Source organism: Sinohyriopsis cumingii, chromosome 18, assembly GCF_028554795.1.
Source record: "Sinohyriopsis cumingii isolate HCF-2022 chromosome 18, ASM2855479v2, whole genome shotgun sequence".
In the NCBI taxonomy this organism is placed as follows: Eukaryota; Metazoa; Mollusca; class Bivalvia; order Unionida; family Unionidae; genus Sinohyriopsis; species Sinohyriopsis cumingii.
In genome coordinates, this window is record NC_142978.1 from 41,141,914 (window position 1) to 41,167,112 (window position 25,199).

Here is a 25,199-nt window from a genome sequence, read left to right on the forward strand (position 1 = left end):
AGTCATTCATCTACTCCTTATATATATATATATATATATATATATATATATATATATATATATATATATATATATCCTCAGTTATTTTCCACCTACCATAATGTGGATTCATTTATATTTGCAGGTGTCAATTTTCATGGTATTTTAAAACAAGCCAAGTCCTTTGAAGGGACTGATGCTCTACCAGGCAAAAGGAATTTCCAGGAATTCAAAATAAGATAATGGCTTCCTTCTAACTGTACAAGTGTTGATACAGAGGTCTTGCTAGGACTTCACAATCAGGAGTCCAGGACTCCTTTTTGGTAAAAATGAGTCCCATTAGCAAAAGTTTTAGAACCCTCCCATAAGCATATTGGGCATACATGAAGTGGCTAAATGTCCAGATGAGAAGAACCAGTTGTTGTCACTGAGCTTACTTTTCCGAATTCTTTACACCACCAACATACAGCTCTTGTTTGTCCATTAGAACCAGTCTGAATTTTGTCATTTCATGGAAAGGCCTTATTCTGAACACTAAGCCAGGCATCATACACTTTCTTACACTTGGCTACTGTTCCAACTATCAGTTCTAGCAACTTAGCACTCTTCTGAATCTCACTACAGTCTTCGTCAATTTGTCCTTTAACCCTAAAATACTTATCCAAATGTGCAAATGGCATTTTGTCTCAGTCCTGACATGCCTTGATTTTGAGGTCATATGCACTACTTATTCTGCAACATCAGGAAATGAACAAGATATTGAAAACTAAAGTTGTTAACTTGATGAACTCTTATAATGACCACATGTACATCTCTGGGTCTTTTTCTGCTTTTTCTGCCTCTGAATTCAGTCACTGTAAATGTCAGCACATTTTCCTACCACTCAGCAGCTAGTCTAAGTCTCTGAATTTGCCACCCAGCTATTGTATCATGTTCTTCTGATGTACTCTTATAATGACAACATGTACATCTGTGGGCCTTTCAGCCATTGAATTCTGTCATTGTAAATATCAGCATAGCTAAAATGATTCACTGATCCACGCATTCTCCCACTCAGCAAGTGGTTGAAGAGGGACTAGCAAGCCACTGAATTTGCCATAAGCTATTGCATGCATTATGTAGGAATCCTGTGTACATGCTTTTCTGCATCCCAGATAAAAAATTTGCAGCCAAATACGCATGATTAAATGCTTCTGAGACCTCTGTGAAACCATCTCTGCTATACTTCAGTGAGGACAAGATTCTCAAATTAGCTGCATTGGTACTCATATTGGTTTTCAGCTTGGCATCATTTTTATTTACAACAATGCATACACCATTAGAAGTCTTTCAGTAAAAGCCGATCCCATAATGATCATCCATTATGGGAAGTATTGACAAGACAGTTATCATAGCAGCCATACCAGATGTATGACTGTTACCATTTTCACGTAGGACTTGGTGAAAATCCCATCACAATGATCATCAATTCAGGGGTAATAGTGACACCAAGATTTTCAAAACAGACAATGTGTCATCCATAATGGATGAATGAATCAAACAACTAGGTAACAAAATAAGGATGTTGGCAAAAACCCAATTTTTATATAACTATCCATTTGGAATAGAGCAGAGATAAGATTAGTTTCATGATATGAATTTAATTCAGGAGGAGTAGCAAAAACAAAACTTTCAGGATGGCTGCTGTGGTGCCCATATTGGACCTCATATGAAGTCTTCTGGCAAAAACCCCATATCAATATGACTTTCAGCTCATGTAGAATTGTGATAACAAGATTTTCTAGATTGCTGTCATTTTTTATTCAGGAACAGCTAGATATCATAAGTCATTGAGTTGTTATTGTTGTAGGGTTTAACTGTTTTTCAACACTCAGGAAAACCCTTGAAAGAACCACCGACCCACAAGAAGCTACTGGCATGCTTTCACACATACCCACACTGACTGAACCCACACAGACCGAAGTGAGATGGCAGTGATCTGTGATGGTGAGCGCTTTGGACCACCTGCCCACTTGAAGCCCCACCCCTTCCAAGTCTTTTAGTGAAAATTCTACGTTGACAAGCCAAGTCATTCAGGAGGAATAGCAATAAAAAGTTTTAAGATGACTGCTTTAGTGGCCATATTGGACATCTGACTGGCACCATTTTGATTTAGGACCAACTAGACTGCATAAGAAGTCTTGTATTAATGGATAGACAGACAACAGACCATCCCATAAGCTCTTCTGGTCTAAAACTTGCCGTGTTATCATCTCTGATATTCTTAAGCGATAACACAATTTTTAAATTAGGTGCTGTGTTACATATACTGGATGTCAGCTTAGCAAAATTTTCATTGAGGACCAACTAGACTTATCTCAGTGAAAACCTCATATTAACACAATCTGTTATGGAGAAGTAACATGGTTTTCAACATGCCATTGTGGCAGCCATATTGGACATCGTATTGACACCATTTTCACTTAGGACCAACTAGATATCAGGAAACATCTTTGGGTGAAAACCCCATGTTGGTATGACTATCCATTCAGGAGGAGTAGCTCTAATAAGATTTTCAAGATGACTGTGGATGTGGCCATACTGGTCATCAGATTGGCACCATTTTCAGAAAGGACCAAGTAAACTTTATAAGAAGTCTTTTAGTGAAAAACCTGTGTTGATATAAGCATCCGTTCAGAAGTAACAATAACAAGATGGCCAATGTGACAGCCAAAGTGGACATCAGATTGATACAATTTCATTTAGGATCCGTAAGACATTATAAAAACTTTTATTAAAAGCCTTATCTTCACATGACCATCCATTGAATAGAAATACTGAGAACTAAGTATTCAACAGGGCTGCTACGGCACCCATATTGGACCTAAAATCGGCACCATATTCATTTGGGGCCAACTAGACTTTATAAGTCATCTTCTGGTGAAAATCCAAACCATAATTAACATCAGATCAGCACCATTTTCACTTAGGACCGACTAGACATCACAAGAACTTGTTTAGTGAAAATCTCATAATGGTAAAACCATCTATTCAGGAGAAGTGATAAAAAAAAATTCAACATTGTTGCTGTGGTATCCTGATTGTATCTTCATTTAAGACCATGGAAATGAATGTGTGTAATGTCTTACAGAAATCATTAATTAGTTTAGGAGGAGTAGCAATAACAAATCTGTGTTAGCGGAGATGGATGACAGACAACATACCATCTCGCAAAAGGAGAGATGGATGACAGACAACAGATCATCTCACAAAAGAAGAGATGGACGACAGATAACAGACCATCTCACAAAAGCAGAGATGGACGACAAACAGGCCATCTCACAAAAGGAGAGATGGATGACAGACAACATACCATCTCGCAAAAGGAGAGATGGATGACAGATAACAGACCATCTCGCAAAAGGAGAGATGGATGACAGACAACAGATCATCTCACAAAAGCAGAGATGGACGACAAACAGGCCATCTCACAAAAGGAGAGATGGATGACAGACAACAGACCATCTCACAAAAGAAGAGATGGATGCCAGACAACATACCATCTTGCAAAAGGAGAGATGGATGACAGACAACAGACCATCTCGCAAAAGAAGAGATGGATGACAGACAACATACAATCTTGCAAAAGGAGAGATGGATGACAGACAACAAACCATCTTGCAAAAGGAGAGATGGATGATAGACAACAAACCATCTCACAAATGGAGAGATGGACGATAGACAACAGACCATCTCACAATCTCTCTGGTCTCTAGCTTGTAAAGCTAACAATCAGATGAATATTTTCTTGTTTTCTCTTCTGTCAGATACAGATAAGTAATTTTTCATACAATTATTAATATGAATATTTTACAACATAATTAACAACTTAAGCCATAATCATTTCCTGGAAATCTTTTTATCATTGTCAACAAATATTTTAATGTGTTGGTTAGTGGACTAAAGTTTGACCAACTCTCCTTACTGCAGAAATGAAAGGAATGGAAAAAAACTCATTTTTCAAACTTCAAAATGACTCATCATAATTTGGTATGTTAGAAATGTTTTGAGAGAATCTACCTTTATTTTATTCAATTCTTCAGCAAGTTCTCTTATCTCATGCTGCAGTCGCACATATTTCTGTTGTGGTGTTTCCATTTTTCCCATGCCCTCTCCAAGCTTGAAAGAAAATGAAAATTTAAGTTTCTTGGACATGATATCAACCCTCTCTCATGCACTGGACATCTGCATGCAATCATCTTGGTTTATAGGTTTATTGTCATCCTAATATGACTTACCTATGTGATATTAACTCTGTCTGTATTATAAGTACTTCAAAGAATAAAGAAATTTAAAAATGTGTATACAAAAACAATGTGTCAAATCTTCTTTCCATGTCACTCCTAATCAAACGTTTAATTTTTTAAAACTCTGTATTATCACAATTTATACACAACAGTTACAATTTTGGGAGTGCATGTATACATACAAATTAACTACTTGTGATATGTAGGATACGGACTAATAATCAGTGTCTGCTAATTGTATTGAATTATGATATCATTTTCCCCCTAATGTGATGGGGGTGGTAAGGTAAGCTTCAGCTGGCCCTTTAATGCAACAAAAAATGACCAATTTCAATTTCAGGTCAGAAAAAAAAATATGCTTCATTGGACTGACAAGGAAAATTGCTTTTAGTAGATCAATCAACCTGAAAACATTTACAGCAAAGCCTTGCTATCATTGCCTTCCCCCAAGGGAACTGTTCTCTTCAAGTTTTGTCTGGTGTGGGGTATAGTTCTCAAGACAAAAATGAGAGCAATATACCCCACAAAACACAACCAGAAAGTATTCCCAAGGAAAACAGCAACAAACGATAGTGTTCTAGCCAGAAATGTCTTGGTGGTAGTTGGGAGGGGCACACTTCAAAGGCACTTTTGTGTGTGAAAAGGGGCCTGTATCAAGTCACGATGCAATGTCATAATAATACTTATAAGTTTATAATGAAAATTTGCACAATAATTTCTTCACGAAAGGAAGAAAACAAACTGAATCCAAGCTAACAATGTAGATAGACATGTTTTTTTATTGCTTTTGTTTTATTTTAAAATAAAAGATCAAAATAAAAAAGCACATTATCTTTAAACAATAGCATGCCAGCAATATAGGTATAAACAACAGTGATTATAAAGTATTTAATAACAAAGAAATATAGTTTAATTAAATTTCTACCACCACAAATGTGACTTAATAAAAAGATCTTCGATCCAATGTATATGAAGGCTTTAAAAAACTCATTCCAATGTAAATTATCATATTTGAACAAATCAACAGAACCCATTATAATTGTCCAAGCACACCCACAACTCCCCAATACTTTCTGGCAACTGACAATTTTTAAATTTCTGCTAAAATTACTCATTCATCATTAAAATATTCTTGTGAAATATGTGTTCTGTTAGCAGAGGTATTCAGATTTAGCTCTCTTTTGAAGTATTTAAGATATAAACAGTAAACCAGACTAACACTAGTACCACTTGTGTATAATGCACCTCAATAAAAGACCTTGCCCCAAACAGAAAGTGTCAACACAACTACAACCATGTACATATTCTAAACAATGCTCTACTTATATGCTTGTTGATTTGTTATATGTAACACAGGCGTAAAAAATGGAAAGGAGGGTGGTTTTAAAAACAATAAGTAACCTCAAGTATTGACAACAAAAATGAAATCCAGATAAAATGAGTACAATTACTCCATGATGAAAAATATGGAAGTGTGTGTGGCTTTTATCAATAATAAACAAGAAAAAGTTGTCCAATATTATACATCCATTTAAATTACACAAAAAGCATTCCTCAATCACAACATAAACTATACAAATATTATGATATAGAACCATTGCACAAAAAAATGTTTTATGAGCCAAGTGATGAGACTTTTTGTGATGGGCTTATTTTACCTTCCAGTTGTGCAACAGTTGAAGTAACATCAATGGCAATGGTTTTATCATATCTTTATATAGTCAATGCAATATTGCTCATCTTACACAGCCTCTCACTAACGTTTCGTTCCATACAAAACATGTCTGGCCAAATTGTTATGTATCATGTAATATGGTAGGCAGTGATAAACACAGCACTGATTTTATAAAACATTTAAATGTTTTCTTAGAAGAGCTGATGTTTGCCAAAGAGGAGTTGATGAATGGTTATGGGTTCAGCTTTTTTATTATTTTCAAGCCAGCTAAGTCTGTTTTCCCCCATTTTTTTGTGTACCAAAGGTGTAAATCCCTCAACAACCATAATAAACTGGAAAGGTTTAAAGCTGCATTGAAAGTTCAAAAAATTGGCTTATGGCCAGGACAGTTAGGCTTTAACACTTAATCCTAATTACTGTGAAAAGACCAAAACCATCTTGGGATAGTGAACTTTGAGACAGATGGTTCTAAGCATTACTGCTTTTGGATCCAAAGTTAAGCTCAGACAAGTACACACACTTGCCACTTGGTGTTTAATCCATACAGAATATTATTGGTAATCAATTCTGCAAGTTATTCAAGTTTTAAAAAAAAGCAACTTCAAGTAATGAGCATAAAAAGTTGATGATTTTGCAGTTCAAGGCAGAGAAGTGAACTGAATAGGGCAGAGAGGCACACAGTATGTACAATGCAGCTCTAAAACACACATGCATATGGCAATAGTGCTCTCTTAAAAAGGTATAAAGATTAGGATGTGGCAATAGTGCTCTCTTAAAAAGGTATAAAGACTAGGATGTGGCAATAGTGCTCTCTTAAAAAGGTATAAAGACTAGGATGTGGCAATAGTGCTCTCTTAAAAAGGTATAAAGATTAGGATGTGGCAATAGTGCTCTCTTAAAAAGGTATAAAGACTAGGATGTGGCAATAGTGCTCTCTTAAAAAGGTATAAACATTAGGATGTGGCAATAATGCTCTCTTAAAAAGGAATCCACAGAAGCATGAGGCAATAGTGATCACTTAAAATGGTATATATATGAGAATATGGCAATAGTACTCACTTAAAAAGGTATAAACATTAGGATGTGGCAATAGTGCTCTCTTAAAAAGGTATAAACAGCAGGTATAAACATTAGGATGTGGCTTTAGTGCTCTCTTAAAATGGTATAAACAGCAGGTATAAACATTAGGATGTGGCTTTAGCGCTCTCTTAAAAAGGTATAAACAGCAGGTATAAACATTAGGATGTGGCTTTAGTGCTCACTTAAAAAAAAGCTGTAAACGTTAGTATGTGGCAATAGTATTTAATGAAAGAAGTGTTGTTGTGGGTTAACACTATTTTTCAACAGAAGACAGGCTAGACATGGCAGCCAGTACATCTGGTGAAGGAAGAAACCGGGAAAACCCTGGGAATAACCCACCAACCCATGGGAAGCTACTGGCAAGCTTTCTCACATACCCACGCTGGTAGAGCCCATGACCCTAAACCCATGTCAACAGAGGTGAAATGTCAGTGATGTGCAAAGGTGAGTGCCTTAAACCACTCTACCAAGAAGGCCCGGTAATAAGTGTACATATCAGCATTTGCAATAGTGCCAAAATGAAATAGGCATAAACATCTGATGTGGCAATAACTGAAAGTAAAATAAGTGTAATGACAATTGCTAGGCATAAAATTCAAGAGTCAAAGGGATATTGCAAATGGTCTAAAAAAATACAAAACAACCTGTAGCTTGCAAACAAGAACTTGAGAATTCACCATGTGAAGAATACATTATTTTTTTAAATAAAAAAGCTAGTGAAAAAACAAGATAATCACCAGTTAATAGGACATGTGCAGTTCAACATAATTCTATTTACATTATATATATATATATATATATATATATATATATATATATATATATATATATATATATATATATATATATATAAGGGATGGACTTGTAGAGAAATTTGATACTGCCTGGTACCAGGTTCAGGTACTTGGCAGGGAACAACCCCACTTGGACAAGTTTTTCCACTCCCATTTTGTCTGGTCTTGCAACCCTGCTCTCTCACCCCCATTTGTTTCAGCCATAAAAAGTTTATTTTATACTACCAGCAGGTGTTGACCCAATGTGGCAAGATCAAATTTTGATCTTAAAACCAGGTCAGGCTAGGTCGTACAAAACCTGGCTGGGCATAGGCAGACAGCTGGGTATGCATCCATCACACACACAGACACCTATGCATCCAAGCACACTTGTGTTTGTGTGTTCTTCAAACAAAGAAACCTACCAATTCATATTCTGATTTAATGTCATATCCAGTTCTTCTCTCTTCACTTAATTTGTCTGAAAAATCTGTAAAGAAAACATAAGTCAGGGTTATAAAATATAAACTTTGGCACAAAAAGTTTATATTAGACAGCTGGTTAAACTAATTGGTTCTTGTTCCTGTTGCTGTTGTAGGATTTAATGCTATTTTTCAGCAAAAGATAGGCTAAAAACATGGTGGCCAGTATCAATGGTGGAGGAAGAACCTGGCAAAACATCAGAAAGAACCATGATCTACAAGAGGCTACTGGCAAGCTTTTTCACATACCCACATTGATCAAACCTGAGACTCAAACCCACAAGCACAGAGGTTAGAGATGGCGAAGATCCTTAATGGTAAGTGCTTTAGACCACTCATTCACTCAGGGCACCATTAAACTAACTGGAATAATAATTTTAAATACAAAATGATACGCAAACAACAAAACAAACTGGCATAAAATACTTGAGTGGATACAATTACAAGAATACTCAAAAATGGCAATTAAGATCTAATCCTGTAATATGTACATTTCTGAAAAGAAAATTTTAATTGAAGATCTGGAACTGGTTATGTTTTTACTGCTGTCTGAACTAAATGTCCTGTCACAGTGAATTCAATGCCAAACTTAACCGCAGTATGAAAGATTGATGGATGGATTGACACAGATAACACCATGTGAATTGGCTGGTTATAACCAGAAGTAGCAAATTTTTTAGAAAATTATATTTCTTCGAAAATACTTACCCAATCACAATAATGTTAGGGCTATAAGCCTGCTACCTCTCAAATCAGCCCTAGTAAAAGGATGAAAATTTATTGTTTCTATCAATCAACAAAGGGCCATGTCTCTTGCCCATTACTTTTTCTTTCTACCACCAGATATCATAGGTTTTTCAGCTGAGCTATATACCAATGACGGGGTGGTTGGGATGTTTTTTTTAAAAAAAAGTAACGTATTATTGGATTAACATAATTTACTTAAAAATTTGCTTTCTCCTTCAAGTATGTTCCATGAGTCCCAGGCATTTTGGTTTTTCCCCAAGTCAGAAAAAAGCCAAGGAGGCCAAATCTAACACTTAAGATGAGGTGATAACATTCCGAAACTGCCTGGATGTGGAATTGGAGAAATCTGAAGCCAAATATTGATGGATTATGACATGTACTTACATTTTTGACATAAATGAGTGACTATAAGAACATGTACCATATATACTTGCATATAAGCTGAAAAATTTAGGAAAAAAATAAGGCCTGGAAGAATGGGGGTCGGCTTATCTGCGGGTCAAGGTCCAAGTCTGAAATTTTTAACGCTTTTTTCCCTCGATTTTTAGTATTTATTGTTTCTGTCGATCACCGAAGATGAGATCACATGCTAATGATGCCACATGGCTCAAGATTTGTGCTGTCGTGAAGTGAAACAAATATTTTATTTCTAACTTAAGTGGTAGGATAATGAATGAAAAACATGTTTTAACGTATTGACATCTATTTGACAGATGTCCATCTACCTGAAAATGCAACCATACATGTTATTTGAGCCACGGTGGTGCGTGTATTTTCCAAAAGAACCGCCATGTTAGTAATCTCCAGTCAAGTATTTAACCCTCAGCTAATCAGTAATCATTGAACTCTACGGTATCGTACAAATGCACGCTAGCTTATTTCACTGTAAATATGAAAAGAATCTACATAAAAAAATAAAAGAATTACGATACTGAAGGTATATACGACAAACATTTTGATCGAGAGTAGAAATACATGTACAACAGTCTTAAAGGAACAATATCGAGAGGCTCCATAGGGGTTTGTTGTGCGCACGCTTAGGAAGGGTAAATAACAGGGCAATATACGAGTCAGCGTGAATAATTGTAAAACAATATAATTTGTGGAATTTCTTTGACAGGTGTTTTAGAAGTAATCGGCAGCCACAGTTTATATACTACTGTTGTTTGGTTATTAGTAAAGCAAAGTGGTTTGTTAGCGGTTGAGTGTTGTACAATAGCTACCATTTGCTTAATCTGTGGTAAATGCCTCGGGGATAATATGCAGAGATCTCGCTAGGATTTTAAAACTAGGAGTCCATGACTCCCATTTTGGTAAAAATAGGAATCCCACCATCAAAAGTTGCAGTCCCTTCTTTCCTACAGAATCAACATATACATACGTGCATCTATTTTTAGAAGGAGAGGTTTTCGTAATGTAATCACTCACTATAATATAGCTTCATTACAAATGGTCCATTGACATGATCACAATGTTTTTGGTTTGTTTATTTGTCTACATCCTTGTAGTAATTTTAGGCAATTATTAAATAGTATCTTATTTGTTGTTTTTTCCCGTATTTTCGCAAATACGTGTCAGGTCGGAAAACAGATTAGACCTTAAAGCGCATCTCGCGAATTCCACAACATAGCATTGTCTATTACGTTTTCTGACCTACATAATTTTCAATTTAAAGTTAAATCTTTAATAAAATAATACCTTGGCTTTGCTTTCAATGATCTGTATATTTTTCTGAAAATAGTTGCTCGATGGTTTAGAAAACAGACAATCTAATAAACTGGTACATCCCAGACTTAGCGAAGTCCGCCATTATTTCCCATTAGGCCTAATGGTTCACTTAGAGTTTCAAACTAATTTTATGAGAAATAGTGTACACGAGGCAGTTAATAATCACCGATTCTGATCTTAAAACACAAGTTTGTATGTTTTATCTTTAAAGGGTATCATGCAGGAAATTGATAGTTGCTACTTTGCTCGGAAAAGGTTTAATGGTCAATCAGCTATCAAAACATACGCTTGTGAATGGGCAAGAATTTGTTTGTCAACGTAATTGATATCAAAACTAGGCCTAGCTACTGATGTATTGATGAATACATTTTGCTACAACACTAGAACTAACCCAGCTAAGGCGAGCTGCATTTAAAAAAAAAAGTATGGTCAGTCAGTGTACCTCTTAAATAGCTCTTGTTCGTCCATCAGTGATACTGAATTTTGTCAATCCAAGTCTGGACTTATTCCAAACACTAAGCTAGGCATCACACACTTTCTTACAATTGGCTACTGTCCTATCCGAACTATCAATGCTATCAGCTTTAGCACTCTTCTGAATCTCATTACAATCTTCGTAAGTTTGCCGTTTAATCCCAAAATACTTATCCAAATTACGAATGGCATTTTGTCTAAATCTCAACATGTCTTGATTCTCGTGCACTACTTATTCTGATACATTCGGAAATGAACACAGTAACGAAAGCTAAAGTTGTTTATTTGATGTACTTTTATAAATGACCACATGTACATAATAATGACATCTCTGGGTCTTTCTCACTCTGAATTCAATGACTGTAAATATCAGTACATTTTCACATCCGGCCACCAGTCAAACAAAGCCTTTGATCTTGCCGCACAGCTACTGCATCATGTTCTTTTTTATGTACTCTTATAATGGCAACATGTATGTACATCAAGGGGTCTTTCAGTCACTGAATTCTGTCATTGTAAATATCAGCATAGCTAATTAATCATCACATTTTCCCACAAAGCAGGTGGCTGAAGCTGGACTGGCAAGTCTTTGAAATTTGCCGCACACCTATAACATGCGTATGGAGGACTCCCGCCTCAGGGATTTTCTGCGTCCCAGATCAAAAATTGGCGTCCAAATACGCATAATTAAGCGTTCCCAAGATCTCTGATAGGTTTTTTTTTTTTGGCACAGTGCCAATGACTTTACTAATCAGATGTATTGTTTAATGAGATATGGTTGTGGACATGGTTTCTGCTCAAAGTTATAAACTGTCACAATGCTTGAATAATGTCCACGCTGAAACCAATCATATTTTGATCAACTGAATCACACTATTGGATGACCATGTTGACAATGATGACGTATATGATGAAAGCATTCCCGTAACAGAAGCAGAGTTTCGTGAACTGTTTGGCGAGTCTGATATAGAGCCAGATTTTGAAGGATTCTAAAAGTTAGAGAACTTTTATAATTCATGATTTTAGAATGAGGATTAATTAAATTTCCATTAAGACTTAACACTTTAGAATTGTTTTTATTTCAACATATAAATTAGCTTTCTTACTTTCATTTTATTTAATAATGTGATTTGCTGAAATAAACGTATTCAGAACTCACTTTGTGCATCTTGTGATGTACCGGTAGTATAGAAATTATGGGTCAGCTTATACGCGGGTCATGCACTTTATAACAGTTTTACCACTTCAGTTTGAGGGGTCGGCTTATACGCGAACGGGCTTATACGCGAGTATATACAGTACTTATACCTCTGACATAAATGAGTGATTATGAGATGTACTTATACCTCTGACATAAATTAATGATTATGACAACTCTTACCTATTCCCTTGCTATCTACAACTTTTCCCCTGAACCGGCCATATGCAGCACCTGTGTCAAGAACTAATTTTTCTATGCTTTCACTTTCTGCATCAGGCTAAAAGAAAATATAAAGACAAAGTCAAATAAGGAAATTATATATATATATATAATAATAATAATAATAATAATAATGAGGACTTTGTATAGCGCCTAATCTTTAGAAGCTCTAAGCGCTTGACAACACTGGACAACACTTATAAGATAAGAAACATAATAACATTATTACAAAAACAAACAACATGAAATTAGAAAAACATTAAAAAATAAAAAACATGCTGAGAATCTTTCAGGTAGGAAACATTATTAGGCCTTTAAGTTTGTTCTTGCAGTCGAAATAAGTGAGTTTTGAGAGCACTCTTGAATGTGATCACTGTGTCTTTGTGTCTAAGTTCAGTGGGCAATTCATTCCACGTTGCTGGGCCCTGGTATGCAAAAGAATGCTGTCCATATGACTTTGTTTTCATAGTGGGAATAATGAGTATACGAATGTCAGAAGAGGAGCGTAAGTATCTTGCTGGTGTGTACACATGGGTGAGGTCAGAAAGGTATGTTGGACTAGAGTCCGACAGTGAAATGTAGCACAGAGAACAAATTTTGTGTTGATTCTGGATCGAATGGATAGCTAGTGTAGGGCACAGAGCAGAGGGGAGGTGTGCTCTGATCGTGGTACTCTAAGTATGATTCGAGCAGCTGTGTTTTGAACTTTTTGAAGTTTCTGGAGTAGATATTGAGATGAACCAGACAGAATTGAGTTACAATAGTCCAGTCTTGAAAGTACTACATGTAATAAACACACAAGTGTTTTAGTGGCATCAACTGAAAGATATTTGCAAACTGAGCTGATGCGTCTCGGCTCAAGATATGAAGCCTTGCATATGTTCATGACATGTTGGTGCAATGTGAGAGTATTGTCCAGAGTAACACCTAGATTTCGTACTGATTGTGTGAATTTAATGTTGGTGTTGCTGATATTTATTGTTTGAGGTAAAGGATGTGAATGAGAAAGTCTTTGTGCTGTGATCAGAATGGCCTCAGTTTTATCATCATTCATCTGCAGCTTGTTACATGTCATCCATGATTTCACATCAGAAATGCACCTCTCTACACCTTGGATGGTAGCATCAACTTCAGCTGGGTGGCTAGATTTGTATATCTGGGTGTCATCAGCATACAATTGGTGAGATACTCGATGATGATCTCTGACACTTGAGAGCGACTGAGTGTACAGAATGATGAAAACAGGTCCAAGAACAGACCCCTGTGGAACACCATATATATATATATATATATATATATACACACACATACATACACACACAGGATTTTTCTTGTGTGATTGGAAATGAGGGTTTGCCCAAACCATTTAGAAAAAACCTGACTGAGATGGCAATTTTATAATTGTTAAAATTGAGAATTAAGCATGACTTTAATATATTTCTTTTTGTGGCAGGATAAAATATTGGTCCTTGGACCTGTTTACTTTTGCTTTCAGTGTAACGTATCTAATCCAATCCAAATTATTCCCATTAAGATTGTACAATTAACCCAACTGTCCCATAAAATCAAGAACTATTCCCAATAAGACAATGAAATTAACCCAACTGTCCCATAAATCAGTAAGTATTCCCATTAAGATTATAAAATTAAACCAACTGTCCCACAATTCAAGTACTATTCCCATTAAGAAATTAAAATTAACCAAGCTGTTCTGTAAATCAGGAAGTATTCCCAATAAGACTAAAATTAATCCATCTGTCCCATAAATCAAGAACTATTTCCATTAGGACTAAAATCAACCCAATTGTCCCATAAATCAAGAACATTCTAATGACATTTCCAATACCCCATCCTAAAAACAATATTTTCTGGATTAATGTAAGTCTAGACTTCATTTTCTTTTAAGTATACATATCTCCTTGGGCACGAAACATAGGGGATTGGATTGACTAATCACAGCTGCAAGTGACTCCCTTGTCGTTGAGTCTGTCATCTGTTGAGTTAGAAAGTGACAATCTTGACTGGTTTGGGTTTGTGGGTTTAACACCCTATTTCAGCATCTGATAGGCTATGTATAGTGGCCAGTTAACTTGTATTGTGATGTCAGCAATATAAATGTCTTCAAAATACTAAATTCTGTACAATTATTATAAAAGAATGAAATCAAAAATATTTAAGGAGTGATACATGTGACTGTTTGTGATGTTACATATTATAACAATTATCAATGACTTTATCTTGCCATACTCTAATTGTGTGTGCAACAAGAAGGAGGAACTACATTAGAGAACAAAGTATATTGTTTATATTTATCAACAAGCTAAATTCCATTTGAAATAAATAAATTTCCCAAGACACTAGATAAAGAAACAAATGACAAAATTCCATTCACTTTGTTTAAGAATATTATTTCTTAATGTTTAGGCATTCCTCCATTACCCTCATCAGTTTTGTTACAGTTTCTTGTTTTAAATGTTCACAGTCCTTTGTATTATGATTTTATGATGAGAAATATAAGATAATCACTAGAAAAATAAGTATACATGCACATTTTTTAAAATCATTTATAGCAATTAAATTGGGACATGCGAGCTCTGCTTTCTCCTTCCAAGCAAAATATCTTCACAAAATCTTGGCACTAATTTTCTAAATACGATATATGATAAAATGCAAATGCTCTAAATATCGTGGAAGGATTGAAAGTATGATGGATTAAAGTGTGCCTAGTGATGCTTACTGAAATAAGAGACTTAAATGTGTGTGTAATCAGCCTTTTGATCAAAACAATGATAAAACACTGACAATCAATATAAGCAGGTGTCTTAAGCTCTTTATAAACAAACATCTGGCATTGCGACTTCATCTAATCCCTATGATCTGTTTGATAACATACACTGATACTCATGATGTAGAAACAGATAAAAAAAGAAGTTTTCCAGAAAAAAAAATTTCATGCATCCAAAATAAAAAAATATAACTACCGTATTTTCTGGCATATAAGTCGATACTTTTTGACTTGAAAGTTCGGTCTTAGTCTTATACTCCGAATCGACTTATATATGGATTGTGTCATTGAAATTGCATCGACTTATATATGGATTACAGTATCCGGTATGCTATTGACATTGCTCTATAATCAGCATAATCGAAAACAGGTCACAAAAAAATTATACAAATTCATGTTAAATTACTATGTCAATAAATTGTCATAAATTAATATGACTGCGTTTATATTTGTAAGTTTTGTCATTATTTATTTTGCATTCTGCGTGTTTTTTCTTATTTCTCAAACATAAAATAAAAGAAAACAATTTACCGTACCGGTAAAAACTTCACCTGGCCGCATAGCACACTTACGGTCTATACTCTATAGTGTACTGTACTAATTCAAAGCATATTGTTTGTTCCTAAAAAAAATATTATGAAATAACTGGTCCATTAATATTTGATTTTCCAGTATAATGTTGGACACACGTGAGCAATTACCGGCATAGCTTTTTAATTGATCCAATTGATCCTACAAAGGGATGTAATCCATATTAACTCAAGAGTTCTATGATTATTTATAAAATAATGTAGATCATGCATTCTACTGAATCCCCCAAATCATATGTTTCTAACTGTATTTGACAAAGTTTCTCAAATAAATTAGGTTTAAACTACACTAAAATCAGATATATAGATGGACTACCAGTACTCATAGATCATCAGTGATCCATGATTTTTAGTTTCGCAATTCAGTTTAAAGCAAATTGTAATGTCAACACTTCACCTATATTCATTCTTAACCAGCTGACGATTCGGTGTCTCTCTTTGATTATACCGGTTGTTGATAAATTGGTCTTTGGTTTCCAACAACAATCAAAGCTAGTTGCCGCAATTGTTTAGACCTTGATATTGGCTTTAGCTACCGATACTAGTTACCATATTGCCGGTACCCCATTGTTCTTTATCATTAATCCGCATCAATTACGCTACCCGTTTTTAATATCAATGGGATTAAGTACAACAGGAAATGATGCCCACTCCCTTCTCTAGATGTAAATAATGAATTTAGCCATGGGCATTGTTTTCATTGCTATAGTACGGGCACATTTTAATGAGTTCGGTATATTTTGATCAATCTTTTCATAGCATGCACAGCCACGTGGCTCTTGTTGCAATGGATATCATAATTAAAACAAATATGGTTTAAACTAAACTAAAATCAGATATATTGTGAGCGCATGCGTGCTTGTGTGTGTGCGCACGAGAGAGAGAGAGAGTGAGAGATGAAAAAAATTGTCCGTGTACAAGATCGTTCTTTTATTCAGGGCGGTTTTTATTTGTAGCTTTTGCAAAGAGAAAAAAGACGGTATTTTGAGTTACCTGACGATTGTGATAATCCTCATGTATTACGAGCCTACTATATTCCATTATCAATAAACACCTCTAAATCAACAATTCATTCTTGTTTTAATTACAATGTACATTGTCACAACAACCACATGGCTATGCAGTGTTATTTACACGGTAATTAAACATGCTTAGCGCTTTGGCTATAACTGAAACCAGATTGAGGGCAAGAATCGACAGAATAGGTCAAATCAGCGAGGCTGCCAGTAGGGAAATGAGGCTTATTTTATGGAAATGAAAATCTGTCAACATTTTATTGAAGTCATTGTCCATACAAAATTTGTTATAAGGACAAGAGATCATACCCATTACTTTGTATTCGAACTTGCAGATAAAGATAATAGTGGGGTATAGCATTGAATAGATTAGTAATAAAATGTTAATTATATACAAGTCCAAACAGAACAAACACTTAAAAAATAGTATATATATATATATATATATATATATATATATATATATATATATATATATATACATACATATATACACATCGATTTAACGGAGTCCATGACTTTCAAACTTACGATAGAAAATGACAAGTTTGTATAAGTTACGTTCGTAACTACAGGTAACAAAATGAACTACAACATGGATGTGCTTTCAATTATAATATGACAAGCATGGACTGTTTATTCAGCTGTGTCAATTGATAACAAAATATAGCAGTTCAGAAGTAAAATCACAAGCATGTTAGCATCGGTAATGCAATTTCACGATTGCCGGTAATATGGAATATCATACAACGATACCATCAATATTCATGCAACCGGAAGTTACTACCGGTAGTATAAAATACAAAGCCAAGTTATTGACCTGGTCTCGTCTTATACTACGAATCGACTTATATGCCGGAAAATACGGTATTTTTATACAGATCATGTGACAGAGCATAAAACTTACCTCAGAATTGAATACTGTCTAATAAAATAAAAATAAAAATTGTTAAAGTCAAACAGACTGACTTCTAAATAGGAAGGCTCAAAATGGTGATAAGATCATACATCCAAACATGTTATGCAGCAGAAATATTCAAAGGACCTATATCTTGCACTGACAATAGGTCAAAACCTTCCATGAAAACTGATGGTAAAGCCATGCTACTGTCACAAAACAGTGGGTTTTCAGAAGGAATAAAATCAATTTGGTGATAATGTATATGAGTGGGTGGAGATTGGGGTTTACACTAGATCTTAACATCTTGTACCCAATTTTGTTGTCAGGTGTTACAAATTCATTTTAATGTGGATATATTTTGGAGCCAAATTTCCCATCTGAAATCATATTGGAGCACTGAAAACTTTGCTGGTTTTCACTGATCAAGTAGATGGCTCATTAAGCCCACGCATCTCAGCATGTGTGAACAGCAACAACAATAGTAGACAATTTGAAATATTCAAATCTTGACCTCCTCAAACTTAGAAAGTACCAGACCATAAGCCAAGTCCTCATTTCCACACTGTACCACAATTTTGTTGCTGTTTCCATAACAATTGTTTTTATTTCTATGTCTGGTTATTAGCACTGAAGAAACCCTCCAACCTGGAGGAACAGTGGATCATGTTTATTCTGGTCAACCCTTCGACATGTCCTGCCAGCATAGCTCTTGGTGTCAATGAGACACACAGACCCCCAACCATATCAAGGTAGTGATCTTTACTGGGCATGTGTCTTATCAAAGATACTGTATGGCTCAGAGTGCTGGTGTATGATAGAGTGTGATCTCGCCAAGCTCTAATCCTTCCACGCCACTAGCCTTCACAGGATACAGCATATTGTTTGGCTGAGGACAATTTCCAACCATGACCTACTTGTGTGATGCCACCAAGAAAGCATGGCCAATGTCAGCATGAGAAGACACTGGAAATGGTTCGAGCATGTGATATGGAGGCAGAAGCAGTTTTAAGGACTGCACTGCACTGGACATGTGAGGGCTGATGGAAGCGTGGGAGGTCTACGACAACATGGTGCTGTACTGTTGAGACTGAGATGAAAACCCTTCACCACAGCTGGGAAGCACTAGAGAAAATGGCCAAGATAGACAGAGCTTTGTGTATGATTTGTGTGATTTTGATTTTTAATGTAGCTTTAACAATTTTTCAGTCATACCCCTACAATGTCTGCAGTGTGGCAGTTTATAGTGATGTCTAGCACTGGTGCATCATGCCACAGACATGTAGCATAATGTCCCACCCAATCACATTACCCTGACACCAGGCCGACCAGTCCTAACACTAACCTCTTAATGCTGAGCATCAAGCGAGGCAGCTGTTAGTACCATTCTTATAAGTCTTTGGTATGACTCGGCTGGGAATTAAGTAAGTAACTAAGAAACTAAGTACATGCTGCATTTTTGGTGAAATATTAGATATATTCATAGCATTTAGTCCCAAAACTTCATTACAGTGCTATGAGTCTATGCTCTTAAAATAAGTAACAGAAAAGAGTGAAAGATATCAAGCTCTGTAAAATTAAACATATAATTATTTACCTAAAAATCAAAGAGAAAATGAGAAAAAAATAACGTACGGTATTGCAAATTAAATTCCAAAATAATCCAAGAATTTAGATCAGATACAAGTCCTAATAATATAAAGTCCTGAATAAAATTCAGTACAAATCCCGAAGAGATCCAAAACTGAAAGTGATGGGTTTGTCTGCTATACCTTATGCAGTGCTGATGTGTCAACAGTCTTTTGTTGAATCACAGTAATATAACTCCAGGTTTGAATATATCATAAATTTCACTGAATGTTTTTATCCAGAAATTTTATCAGAGAACTTTTGTATTTCCAGAGAAAGTAATCACTTGAATTCAATAAATTGAAGAAAAGAAAATTCAGCCCAAACTGGTCACAACATAATATATACTTGAAGGTGCTAGATGTTAAAGCATGATTGACCAAATCCTCACAATCACAAGATTATATAGTTCTCTACTTGACCTCAAGTCACAATTAGCATTTTCTATAAAAAAAAAAAACACAAAACACCAACTAATAGAAAATAACCTTCAAGAATGATCTAATGAGCCTTGTTTGTTTACAACACAATAACCTTTAAAATTCACATAGGAAACTGACCCAAATAAACATATTTACTCCTTCTTGTTTACCTAAATAATAACCCTTATATTAAGCTCATATGCATAAAGAATAATTTAGCTATGTATTAGTTGTTGACATAAATGAAATAAAATAAAAGTCAATCAGGTCAAGCAGAAATTAACTTGATTTTGGACAAGGTCAAGTCTAGTATACAAAGTTACATTACAATAGCATGGAATGACATAAAACAATTTCTTTAAGGCTAACAAACAAATAATTAAATTAAATATACATAACAACAGATACAAAATTTGGTTTGGTGGCTGAACAACCTTGGGATTTAACTCACGTCTGAGTTACATATTTGCATGGTTGGTGGCAAAGTCATAATTGATGAATTTGTAGGCACCAGAAGATACTAAATTAAAAACAAAACTTGATTTTAATGCAAATTTCTGTATTTTAATGCATATCTTACTTTAATTAAAAAGCAGGCAAGATTCACCTTTTTGGGAAGAATATCAATGGTTTCAATGGGAAAATGGGTTTAAGTGTCAAATTTTGTTTCCTGGTATGCTTCAACTATTTCACCCAAAATCTACCTCACCCCCTCATTACCCCACATTTAAATCAGACAACTGGTGGATCTGATAAAAGATGGTTGCCAAAATCATAATAAAATCCTATGGCAATAGGGATGCATGAGCCATGGCACTATAGGGTTCCATTCCTTTATTCTTTCAAAGGAATATGTCTAAAACAATTATATGGATAAATGGGACATGGAAGTCATTCTAGTACACGCACGTAAACAATTATCAAATGATTTTTGCAAATAACTAAACAAAATAATAATGTATTTTACAAAGTCTTTGAAACTTGCAATTTCGGGACTGAGACATGCAACAAAAATCAAGGCATTATGGCAAGTACATGAATCTGTCTGGTATGTATCACTGGGTGAAAACACTGAAATATATCTCACTGGATGAAAGCACTCAAATTATTCATGGATAAAATTAAATTTATCTACCTCATTAAAGAAAAGTTTATTTGCTGACTAGTCTACTGACTTCTTGGGAAAAACAACTACATTTAATTTTTCAAAAGGTGTATGCAACCAATGCAGACAGACCAAAATATCCCTGTAAAAAAAGTATAAACTTTGATAAACTTTAAATACTGCAATAAATGCATGAAGATCAAATCCGTCATCTATACAGTCATACAAATATGCATATAAAATTATGATTGTCTACCTGAAGTGGGTATTTTTGTGCTAATGTTTCAAACATGCTTTGGTTTTCATGAAAATTTTTAAGTCCAACAAGTTTTTTAAAAGTGTACAAAAACTGACAAACTGTTGTAATGGCCTGAGAATAAGATAATCTGCATGTAAATACAAATAATCTGATCAAAATTACATTTGTTTACCTAAAGTTGTTTTTGCATAATCAAATGTCAAAAGGGTTCAATGAAAATAGGTGTGGTGCCATGAAAATCCAGTTAGGTCTTTTGCATATGTACTGAAATATGACAACCAAAATTAATTTGTCTATGTTGAGCAGTGTTGTGCAATGTCGCAAACAAACTTCTTGGAATGGATGGATGGAAGGACAGGCAAATGGATGAACAAGACAAAATGAAGATGTCCCCACTACAACCAGGAACACTATAAAAATTCAACTGAAGGAAGAATAGTTACATACTAATTCCTGCTGAAGGGCCTGCTCATCTTCAGGCAGGTCACTGGTTTCATATACATCTGGTGAATTTAAATCCTGTATATAGAAAGCAATATTTCATTAACATGAGCAATATTGATAAAGAAAGCAATGTAAAACAAATATTATGTGAAACACTATGTCTCATGTATAAACAGAACTATTTTATTTTATATTACTATCAAAACAATTAGATTATAAATTTTCACATTTCTATACCGGCATAGGGAAAGAAAGTGATACTGTTCTGATTCCTGATGCCTTGGTACTAAACACTTTTTGTTTTGGGAAGCTTAACAGTAGAGCTTAACACTACAACAATTTAAAGGATCTGAGATCCAGAAGTTTCCTATATGAAAGGATCATTAAAATAAGACACTATCCAAAAACTTCACGGCTATGCACTCCAACAAAACTGACCATACTTTATCATATTGATGATATGAAGACAGAATGATTTTGTTTTTACTTTGCATTTGAGTAACTAAATAAACTGTCAAGCTGATTTTATTGTTTTGTATATCCTGCAAAGCTTTTATATTTTCACACATGCTACAAACCCTGCCTAACCTTCTCTTCATAATGCATCAGTGCTATGAAATAGTTGTTAAATTTATTAATAGTACATGTTATTACAGCAACTCAATCATACTGGAAAATGCAACAACTGTCATCCAAGTTTTACAACATACTGTATTTACAAGGACTGCTTCAATCACAAGAAGTTTTGTTGAAAACTGGTTCTAAAGAAAATATATATTAATGAGAAAAATAAATTTTCTCAGTTTTTCTGAGCAGTCAGTCTTTCAGACATCCTCTTTGAAAGCAAACAGAGGCATAATAGGAAAAGTTACGCTTAGTATGGCTACAAGAAAAAAATGTCAGATCACATCCGTTTTAGACTGCATGGGGTTTCTGACTGCACAGCATATGCTATGACATATGTCACCAATTACTGGATCAACACCTAAACTCTCTGAAATGGCTGCCATTTTTTTGCCAAAATCTATAGAAAATCTTCATACATGTACATCCTGATAACTTCACTATAAAGACTTCTTCAAATTATGGATAAGATCTCTCACAGTGCTAACTATAGTGACAAATACTCAGAATTAGGATTTCTACAGTTTTATCCAAACAAGAATTGTGGTTTTCAATAAATAAAAACATAAAATAAAATACCACTGGGATTAATGCATAACAGTTTTCATGCTAATTGATCCTTTACAATGCAAGATGTCAACAGTGTCATGCATTGTAGTGGCTAGTCTATTTACTGCCTCCACATTGCAGGTGGGTCATGAACGATAGACATCAAGTAATGCCAAAGTCAGCAAAACTAAGGGTTCATTTTCTTTCATGAAATGAACGTGGTTATTCACACTGGCTAAATGGGATCATTCATTTTGTTAAAGAAAATGTATAAAATATTAACTGACTTTGTATTCCTCAACCAACATCTCTCTCGAACTAATTGAAATGGCAATCAACAAAGTTTTAAAACTTAAGAACTTGATTGTGCATTGCTACAATTCAATAAGGGAAAAGGCATCAGCGAGTATAGTACGACCAAAGCCAATAGCCTCCAATCTGTGCAAAAGTGCCAATATGGGCTGACTACATAACATTCTTGAAACTTCGGCCACTATTTCCAATGTCAGTCAGCTGCAGAACAAACTATGCAGCACCGTTCCTTCTAGTAGTAAGGTGACTAAACCCTTTCCCATCAAGCATATCAGGTTCGACGTTTTTACTAAAGGATCCTTCTGTGAGGAAGGAAGGTGGACATGGTCAGTGTTGCTGTGATTTGAACAGCTTCCAGAATCCGTCGTTTTTTTTTTTTAGTGCATAGTGACAAATCACACTTATTACTTCTTGCGACACGGGAATACAAGAGAATATAAAGTATTCCATTTATGAATAAATATGAAAATACAGCTTCAGGTCAATAAATCGATAATCGATTAGAGCGTCCGAAAGCGGCTTCTCTACGATTCCAGGATAAACAAGCAAAAAAGTGATATTATGGGCAATTATAGGGCTAATAATAGACAGGAGTGCAACAGAATGAATTCTAATTTGCTGTCGTATAAAAGAAATCCAAATTATTCATACAATCCCCGGCAGGCTGGCGTATTTTGGATCCGCCATAATTTATGAATGACTGGCTTATACTTATTGCAAAACGAAGGATCATAAGGAGGAAACGGAATAAGTATCCAGTCTAACTATAATGATCTATTACGAATATCAATCCGATCCACTTTTTAACCTACCACGGCTTCAACTACGAACACGAAAACATTTATAATACATGTAATAATATTAATATTATTATTATTAATAACAACAACAGCAATAATAATAATGATAACGTCAAAGTAAATTAAATTATGTTGAAAGCCGGCACTTCATTGCGACTAACACAAACTAAACTGAGGTTTTTCTACAGACAATAACAACCTAGGTCCATGTCCTGTTTAAATGCTGTTATATATACATTATACAGGTACATTTAAAAGATGGCACCTAGGAGGAAGTTTCAGATACCTGGACTATGTTGATAGCAAGTGTGTTACCACAATATTATCCTGATCTTATTGTAAAATATAAAGTTATAGACCAATTTCTCAGTCTTCATGAGTTGCAAGAAATTTAGAAAGAAGTCTTCATGTTTCTATGCATTCTAATGCCCTTTCATCTATTGTTACGACTCTATGGTCATAAACAAAGTAACATAAACAAGCAAGAACCAACATGTTTTGTAAAATATTCAACAAATAATTTATTTTATAAAATAGAAAGAAGTGAGAATTTAAAAGGAACTTACATTATTGTGAATTAAATCCCAAACAGTCATAAAAGTTCTATAACAAATCCAAAAGTTTAGAGTGTTCCAAATGAATTCCAGTGGTGTTTCAAATAAGTTCTAATCTTGAATGTGCTGATGTGCCAATGGTTTTGCATGTGCTAATGTGCCAATAGTCTTGTTTTGTCACACTGATATAATCTAAAATGAATTCACAGTAATTCTAAAGTAGTGATTTTGTCACAAAATAAATGAGCAATTTGTAATTTTAATGGTTAACTTAAATAAACAAATTACTCTCAAATAATAACTGAACCCAACTTAAAGACTGATTTCACTACAGATGTTAAGACAGAAATACTACTTTTGATTTAACAACTTTATATACCTCCCCACCTGACCTATGTAGCAATAACCAGATTCTGTAAATACTATATTATCTTAATGGAGTTTTCCATTAATTTCGTAAACAAGGTGAGGTCTGTTAACTTAAATTTTAGCAAGTTACCTGGTAAAGATCAGGCAGACCATGTTTATTACCAAAGGGAATACCAATGATGTGAACTCAAATCCAAGT

The 25,199-nt window shown here is 34.7% G+C and overlaps 1 protein-coding gene across 2 annotated transcripts in view; it reads right to left on the bottom strand.

The window, feature by feature from the left end:
• LOC149776473 (dynactin subunit 2-like) overlaps positions 1-24,015 on the bottom strand; it is a 60,564-nt gene extending 36,549 nt beyond the window's left edge. Inside the window, exons 1-6 of one of the 2 annotated variants that reach the window (XM_089940899.1) lie at positions 23,929-24,015; positions 21,796-21,867; positions 17,943-17,960; positions 12,606-12,702; positions 8,219-8,283; positions 4,039-4,137 (exon numbers count right to left, since the gene is read on the bottom strand). In XM_089940899.1, the coding sequence (XP_089797025.1) occupies positions 4,039-4,137; positions 8,219-8,283; positions 12,606-12,702; positions 17,943-17,960; positions 21,796-21,867; positions 23,929-23,964 (387 nt within the window). In that variant the 5' untranslated portion in view covers positions 23,965-24,015. The remainder of the gene's footprint in view (positions 1-4,038; positions 4,138-8,218; positions 8,284-12,605; positions 12,703-17,942; positions 17,961-21,795; positions 21,868-23,928) is intronic. The other variant, XM_089940901.1, reaches the window with a different exon arrangement.
• Positions 24,016-25,199: the final 1,184 nt, after the last annotated feature.